This window comes from Salmo salar, chromosome 22 (assembly GCF_965601325.2).
Source record: "Salmo salar chromosome 22, fSalSal1, whole genome shotgun sequence".
NCBI lineage: Eukaryota > Metazoa > Chordata > Actinopteri > Salmoniformes > Salmonidae > Salmo > Salmo salar.
In genome coordinates, this window is record NC_138312.1 from 31,056,259 (window position 1) to 31,064,804 (window position 8,546).

General features: G+C 43.4%; 1 protein-coding gene across 2 annotated transcripts; it reads left to right on the forward strand.

Moving 5' to 3' along the window:
* Nucleotides 1–212: 212 nt before the first annotated feature.
* Nucleotides 213–5,126, forward strand: LOC145862669 (uncharacterized). 2 transcript variants are annotated; one of them, XM_082967790.1, is made up of 6 exons: nt 213–358; nt 947–1,025; nt 2,820–2,868; nt 3,636–3,746; nt 3,882–4,007; nt 4,919–5,126. In XM_082967790.1, the coding sequence occupies exons 1-6, from the start codon at nt 300–302 to the stop codon at nt 4,972–4,974; spliced, it is 480 nt and encodes a 159-aa protein (XP_082823916.1). In that variant the 5' UTR covers nt 213–299; the 3' UTR covers nt 4,975–5,126. The 2 variants fall into 2 exon arrangements, with proteins under 2 accessions (XP_082823916.1, XP_082823917.1); XM_082967791.1 differs by lacking the exon at nt 4,919–5,126 and adding an exon at nt 4,288–4,423.
* Nucleotides 5,127–8,546: the final 3,420 nt, after the last annotated feature.

Below are 8,546 nucleotides of genomic sequence, written 5' to 3' on the forward strand. Positions count from 1 at the left end.
GTTATACTAACGACAGAGTTGAATTCTATTAAGGAAAGAGACCAATGTCATTTTTATATTCTGTTCTATGGCTGTTCCATTCATGTGTTAGGTACTGTACTATTCTATAGTGTCTATAGGTGTGTGTGTGTGCATTCTATGCAAATTCACCTCTGAAGATTTGAATGTGTGCTACATGTCAGTGGCTGAAGTTATTTCCCCCAGCACCTGTCATGCTAGAGGAGGGAGATTGTTGGTGACCTGTTGCTAGGCTACGAAGAAACACAATCTGTCCCTGTCTTTGTAGTTGTTGCAGAAACATGCAGGCCGGGGAGAAGAGGAAGAAAACCTGGGACCCCAGTCCCTTCAGACAACAGCAGTGAGTCCAATCATCTTTCATCTTTCTTTCACTATGGAACCATTTAACTCTTATCCCTATTCCACAGCTCATTTGCCTGACATACCAAGTGTACCAAGTGTGGATAAATTGACCTACCACAGGGTTATATGCAGAGTAGACCCAGCTAGATTATTTAGTTTCATAGGTTAGGCAAGGCTGTATTGGTCATACTTGAATACTGATTCACATACCAAAATAGTATGCAGTAGGCTGTAATGTGTATGCATGCAAGCAATTTTCTGTAGGAAGGCACTTTGTAGCTCATATGGGTGAAAATGTGGAGATATTTTATGCCGCCATATTTTTTGAATGCGTGAACACAATGACACACACATCATCACAGATACAGATTGAGTGCTCTCTTTGTGGTGGATATGTATCTGCCCCTTATCTTGATTCTGGCAGACATTTGAAGATTACAGCATGTTCCTCTGCCAAAGACGTCAATCAGATATAGAATAGAAGATAAACGGTTTCCTGCCAGCTATCAGTCATGTGAATTTATCCCAATAGTAAAGATTAGACTGTTAATTAACACACTGATGCAGTTCTGGTTTACTTCAACAGCATGACATTTTGGCCCCAGGGTCACCCTGTGGTGTTTCCACACGTCCACACAGACCACTGGACCAAAATGAAGACTGCGGTATGGACGTCACCAGTACTTTATATGTAGCTCAAAGCAGTATCACTGGTTATGCATAGGGCCAGGAGTTTTTACTGGTAAGGTCTTGTGGTCAGGAAAATCCCCTGGCCCTACATGAATAATTGAGTAAAACTATCATATACTGTAGCTACACCCTTGAACTTTTTCATATTTTGTTAAGTTACAAAGTGGGATTAAAATAGATTTCATTGTAATTTCTGGTCATTGATCTACACAAAATACTCCATAATGTCAAAGTGAAAAGAAAATTATACACAGTTTTTACTAATTAATAAAAAGTGAATAACTTAATATAGTCGTTGCATATGTATTCACCCCCTTTATTTTCCCCAAGAGTCACGTCTGTGGAAAATCTTGCACCATCCTTACGGTGAAGCATGGTGGTGACAGCATCATGCTGTGGGGATGTTTTTCAGTGGCAGGGATTGGGAGACTAGTCAGGATCAAGGGAAAGATGAATAGAGCAAAGTACAGAGAGATCCTTGATGAAAACCTGCTCCAAAGTACTCAGGACCTCAGACTGGGTCAAAGGTTCACCTTCTAACAGGACAACGACCCTAAGCACACAGCCAATACAACGCAGGAGTGGCTTTGGGACAAGTCTCTGAATGTCCTTGATTGGCACAGCCAGAGCCTTGAGTGGCAAAGCCAGAGGTCTCTCCAAAGAACATCTTTATGTATCTGCAGCGACGCTCCCAATCCAACCTGACAGAGCTTGAGAGGATCTTCAGAGAAGAATGGGATAAACTCCCCAAATACAGGTGTGCCACGCTTGTAGCGTCATACCCATGAAGACTGTAATAACTGCCAAAAGTGCTTCAACAAAGTACTGAGTAAAGGGTGAGCACAGACATTATACCCAAACATCATGGAACATCCCCTTGCACAGAGTTAATAAATGGACTCGTGACAAAATTTATATTAGACCAGAAAGCATGGTGCTGTTGCTACATGGTGAAATGGTTGGCAATTTAAATAGAGTCAAGAGAACGCAGGGACGAGGTCCCAACGTTGGAATGGCTTCCACTCTATAGACCAAGCAGAGTAAGGCTGAGCCGGATGTTGCAAAATGGTTCAAACTAAATCTCTACCATAGGACAAGACCAGAGAACGTGGAGATCATCCCCAGGCTGAAATGGTTAAGAAATCTACAAACTAAAGACCAATTATTCAGTCTGCAGCTGTTTAAATACTTTAGTCTGGTAAACGCATTGGATCTAAGAACAAAGGTACTCTGAAAGATCTATTCTCAAGAACAATTCCGAATGGTACTCTGACGTATCCATTATAACAAGCTACAACTACGAAAGACTTTGATCTGTCAACAGACTATCCAGCAGACGGACCGGCGATCGCAGAGAAGGATAACAAAGGCATACACTCGTAAATACGTAAATTGCATTTTCTTTTCGAATGAGCGGTTGTTCATGTTCAAAGTATTCGCATTTCCATGAGTGTAGTTATCGACTGTATGGACGTGGGTCCGGTCTGAGTTTCCCGCTCTAGGAAAAAGTCAAGGGATCTGAATATTTTCAGAATGCACCGTATTAGTGCTTTTTAAAAATTTATTACAAATATTAGAAGTTTTCTTCCACTTTGACATTTTAGTATTTTGTTGAGATCATTGACAAAAAAATGACTATTAAATCCAATTTAATCCCACTTTGTAAGACAATAAAATGTGAAGAAATCTAAGGGGGGTGTATACTTTCTATATGCACTGTATATCCTTTAGAATGATTTGTAAATCACATTTGGGTTCTATTCACCCAGGTACCCACGTATCTGGTCTTAATGCCAGCTGCCATGGTGAAGGAAAAAGGTACTGTAATATTACGCCTGAGCATGAGCAAACTAATTATACATATGATAAGGTTTCTCATAACTGATCATGCAATCATCAGACATAATGAAAATGTGAAAGAACATTCAATAAACAAGTCTTCCTTCTAAATGAAGTTAAGTAATGCTGATGGAATTGATTGAAGTCCAAGTCTACTATTCCTCCACTCCTGATAGTGTACCTCTCGTTAACACAACCAGTCCATATTGAATTAGATTTTAATTACGTCAGCATCCCACTCTATTCACACACAAGCACTGGAGTCATTGTCCAGTCTCCAAAAAGTAATAGATGGGATTTTGAAGAGGACATTTTACACTGACTGTGATTATTTTCGCCTTTCTCCTACTTTGCAGTTTGATGACATAACCCGAGAGTCCAGAGAACAGGTTTTGTGAATAGTTCTATAAAGTTCAACATATTTTGTCTTGACCTCAAAGCCTTCTCACTAGGAGCGTGGCAGTGGCTCTTTTCAAACTCACTGTGTACTGACTGTCTCTGCGCTGACAGCTGTTGATCTGCTTGCTGTATTTATCTCTTCTGTAGCTTGTAGGTTGGTGTATCTAGTCATTTGGTGACTGGTATTTCTTACAGTAGGTCTTCTTGCTAGGCCGGGTATGAGGGTCCAGTGTGTTGGTAGCTTGGTAGGTTGAAATAAGGCTCTACTGTGCTGGCGTGAGTTCCCCAAAAACATAAAGATCATCTTTTGCATGAAGAACATTGTTGGTCCCTGCCCTTGTTCCTAGATCCTCAAGTGTATGGGATGGGTCCGGCTGGTTTGCATAGCCATCTATTTCCTCCCCTGACTCAAATGTCTGAGGCTTCACCTAATGATCCTAACACTTCTAAGGCACAAGGTAAATCCTCTTCAGGGTTATTAATGATCTGATCGACATAAATAATGACCGAGATAATGACTTGATCTAACTGAGCTCGGACTGGAATTTTTCTGGGCAAATTTGCTCATGTCATGCTGTTTTGTTTGCCTCTAGGCATGTCCCATAGTACTCTGGGGGGTAACACCTCTCTCCAAAACCTGCCCCAGTACAGGAACGAGTACAACGACCGTGCCAGGAGGGGTTTCCGCTACTGGCCCATTGAGAAGAAGGCCCCTAAATGTGAGTATCTATAAACAGGCATTTGTCTTCTCCCCTCTTATGTCTCCCTGGTTACACAGGTTTTCATAATCTATATCACACGGGACTGTGTGACATTCACATACACATGTGAGAGAGGGGAATGAGATCTCTCCTTAAGTCTCTTTAATTTAAGTTCCCGCTGTGCAAGGTCCCTGGCCTTCTCAACCTTTACACTTTTATCTCTGTCATATTTAAAAAGCTGACACCAGGATCTGCAGAGACAAACCCTGTTAACTCCATCTCTCCCTCCGCTCCACAGAGTTGACACCCATCCCTTTTCCTGCTCCACAGAGTTGACACCCATCCTCCACTCTGCTTCACGATCTCTAATCCCCATCCCTTCTTCTCCTAAAGGCTTTGGTTGTAACCCACTCCCTCCCTCTGCTTTAGATCCTCTTAGATCCCTTATCTAAATGTTTCTGACTCATGTAGGTTAGTAAATTAATTCTCACATATGCCAGGGTTTAACACTACAGGAAATACAGTATTACTGCCTATACCAAGTCAAAGTTTATTGGTTGTGTACACAGATTTACAGATGTTATCGCAATCAAAAAAATGTAAAGAAAGAAATGAAGAAATATCAGAATGAGCAATGTCAGAGTCCGGAATATACATTTAAATATCAGCTAATATACAGTTTGGATGGAACTATGTCTTCTCTGACTTACCTACTTTGCATGGGATTTGATCATCAGTACAATGCTTTGTGAAGTAGTGCATATTGGTGTCTCCATGAAAGGGTTTCAGACTGAGAGGCCCAAAGCGATGCCTATATTTTAGAGTAACAGCATGCCTGTGAGTTATGATAGAATGGATTGTCTCTTTGGAGATGATGTTGACTAGCACCCAGCCAGGTGACTGATGATGATGTAATACCTCTGCTCTAGGTCATGGACACAGCTTTGGAGCCTACAAGACCTTACTGGGATTACCAAGAGTCTGAAGGAGGAGAAGCTTTAGCTATTTTCAATGTTTGAAGTTTGATGAAACATTCTTATCTTTCATGGATTCTAGTGTAGTAGGATGTCCCTTGGGGGTATCCATACCTATGTATGACATGCGCGGACTGGGCTAGTAAACAGGCTGGAGCTAGAACCTCGTTGTTGTGCCTCCTTATTTTAGATCATACTACATGGTGTCAGACGTGGTTTTAATAATCACATAAACGTGAAGGACGTACCAAGTAAATCATACATTCAGGCCGACAGGCTGTTTCAAAGCAGGGAGGGCACAGTGTTGGAGATAAACAGCGCAGATCATTATTGTGCTAGCTAACTAGCAAGGACTAAGTTACTGCTAAGCAACATGTTGCAAGAGGAAGAAACTGGCGGGATTTCAGGATTTGCGACTCCAAGTTCAACGGGCTCTCGCGCAAACAAGGACAGGCCAGTGGCTAGTGCTGACGGATTTCGCATTAGTCCCCTGGAGAATTTTGATTATATGAACATTCAAAACTGGCCAAAATGGATCAGTCGCTTTGAAAGGTACAGAGTAGCATCAGGCTTAAATGTGAAAAATGAGGCATTTCAAGTTAATACACTGATCTACTCTATGGGTGATGAAGCTGAGGATATATTAAATGCTTCACTGTTGACTGAGTAAGAGAAACTTAACTACAGTGCCGTTAAAGACTGTTTTGAAATGCATTTTGTAGGGAGACACAACATTCTATTTGAGAGAGCAAGGTTTAATGTGCGCAAACAGGTGCAGGGTGAAACCACCATCAGTTTTATCACAGCTGTTCACAAGCTAGCAGAACATTGTCAGTTTGGGGCACTCAGGGAAGAGCTGATCCGAGATCAGATTGTAGTGGGAATAAGAAATATATCACTTTCTGAAAAGTTACAGTTGGATTCCCAGCTTACCTTGTCCAAAGCTGTAAACCAGGTTAGGCAGAGTGAGACAGTAAAAAGACAGCAGATGATGCTGCTGGCAGCAGCTCCTTGCAGAGCGAAGAGAGTGAGGAAATAAATGCGTTTTCATACCGAGCTAAAAAAATGGAGGGGAACACAGAACAGAGACAGACGTGGAGAAAACAGTCACAGACTGCACGAGTAGTCGCAAATGTGGGAAATCCCCTTTCCACAGCTAGAAAGATTGCCCAGTAAAGGATGCGGAATGCAGGAAATGTCACAGGAGAGGACACTTTCAGCTGTCTGTCGATTAAAGCAAATGCATGAGGTCTCAGAGGAGTTACAGCAGGACAGCATCTTTCTGGGAGAAGTAAGGGAAAACAAGGTTGGCTTGCATTCAGACATTAAACTCAATGGGGAGGTTGTGTAAACTAGACACAGGGGAAGCAGTGACAGCAATCCCAACTAGGCTGTATAGCTATAGTAGAGATGGCCCTTTGCTCTCTACAAACAACAAACTGTACGGGCCCAGTAATAAGATATTACCAGTGGTTGGAGAGTAAAGACAAAAGTGCCATCCAGCCTGTCTTAGTCATTGACTCTCTGGCCAGACCGTTGCTGGGGCTGCCAGCAATTGAAGCATTGCAACTCATTGAGAGAGTGAGCGAACTGGAGGACCCAGGTGAGGTTTTCAAAAAGAAATTCCCAAAAGTGTTTTCTGGCCTAGGAAGGATAGAAGGTGACTACAAAATCCACCTGAAAGATGACGCTGCCCCCTATGCCCTTACCACCCCCCGCCATGTGCCTATCCCTTTATTGGCCAGAGTAAAGGAAGAGTTGGGGAGGATGGAAGAAATTGGGGCGGTGTCTAAAATAGAGAGTCCCACTGACTGGTGTGCAGGGATGGTGTTGGTCCCAAAAGCCAATGGGGACATGAGGATCTGTGTGGACATGACTAACTTGAATGAGGCACTCCGCAGAAAGAGACACATCGTTCCATCATTGGAGCAGTCACTGGCTCAGTTGGATGGCTCACAAGTCTTCACAAAGCTGGATGCCCGCTCAGGCTTCTGCCAGAGAGTAGGGCGCTCACAACATTATTAACACCGTTTGGCCGGTACTGTTTTAACGTTTTGCCATTTGGAATCGCTTCCGGTCCTGAGCATTTCCAAAGATGCATGTTCCAGCTGTTTGATGGGCTGAGTGGCGTCATAGTCCACGCGGACGACGTGCTTGTGTGTGGATTGTACAGAGCAGAACATGATGTAAGGCTCACAGCAGTTCTGACAAGACTCCAGGAGACTGGCCTGACACTCAAGAAAAATGCACTTTTGCACAGTCAGAGGTCTTGTTCTTGGGACACAAAATCAGTGCAGCTGGAATAGAGCCGGACCTGGAGAAGATCAGCGCCATCACAGATATGCCCATCCTCCAGAATGTGGCTGAAGTCAGGACCTTCTTAGGCATGGCCACATATGTAGGTTAGTTCCTGTCACGAGAATTTTCAATCCCAATGATGATAACAATCACTATAGCTTTGACCAATTCCCCCTAGGTTGTAAACTTAGGGTTAATAAGAATTAGGCAAAGACTCAGATTCTGCAAAAGGTTTGTTGTAGTTTATTCATGAGAGCTCTCCCCTCAACCAAAATTTTAACAGTCTTTATAACCCTCTCTATACACCACACACACACACACACACACACACCACACCACACACACACACACACACACACACACACACACACACACACACACACACACACACAGGTTTATCACTTTTCTACCAGCCTTGGCAGTTTCTCGCCGTTCCTTTCCTCCCCAGATAAGAGGGACCTTCGGAAGGAGCCTCTTTCCTGTTGTCCTTTGTTCCCTCAACTCTCACACCATTACACAGCAACACAATGGCCTAGTTCACACATATTATGGAATTATGACTACTAACACATTTCATACAATTATATGATTTCAAGGTGGAATCCTTTAGTCATTACTTTGAACATATAAATTCCCTTATCAGTTCCTCCCACAGTTTTCAGATACAACCAAACCCCTGAGAGACTTACTAGCCAAAGAGAATGACTGGTCATGGGGTCACGTGCAAAAGGTGGTGTTTGACAAAATCAAAGGAGACCTGGCCTCACAGAGAGCGCTGACCCAGTACCGTCCCCACGCTAAGATAAAGGTTTCAGCAGAAGCATAATCCTTTGGGCTAGGGGCGGTCCTCACACAGATGCAGGACAACATGGTGTGGCGTCCAATAGCATACATTTCCCGAAGCTTATCTGACACGGAACAAAGGTGGAGAAGGAGGTATTGGCTCAGCCAATACCTTATTGGCCTGCAGTTTACAGCAGAGACTGACAATGGATCTAATCCCAGCAGCTGACCGAAAACAACGGCGATGCAGAAGGGGCAGACGGAGCGGTGTTCTGGTCAGGCTTCGTAAAGGGGCACATTGTTCACTGCTCCCGAGTATACTACTCGCCAATGTCCAGTCTCTTGACAACAAGGTAGACGAAATTCAAGCAAGGGTTGCCTTCCAGAGAGACATCAGAGACTGTAACATTCTCTGTTTCACAGAAACATGGCTCTCTCGGGATATATTGTCGGAATCGGTCCAGCCACCGGGCTTCTCCATGCATCGCGCCGACAGAGATAA

Bases quoted from the DNA above. Each gene is read 5' to 3' on its own strand.
- LOC145862669 (XM_082967790.1), top strand. From the start codon at position 300: ATGCAGGCCGGGGAGAAGAGGAAGAAAACCTGGGACCCCAGTCCCTTC. The intron at 3,747-3,881 runs GTAAATCCTCTT...GTTTGCCTCTAG, and splicing joins TAACACTTCTAAGGCACAAG to GCATGTCCCATAGTACTCTG. The intron at 4,008-4,918 runs GTGAGTATCTAT...CCTCTGCTCTAG, and splicing joins TGAGAAGAAGGCCCCTAAAT to GTCATGGACACAGCTTTGGA.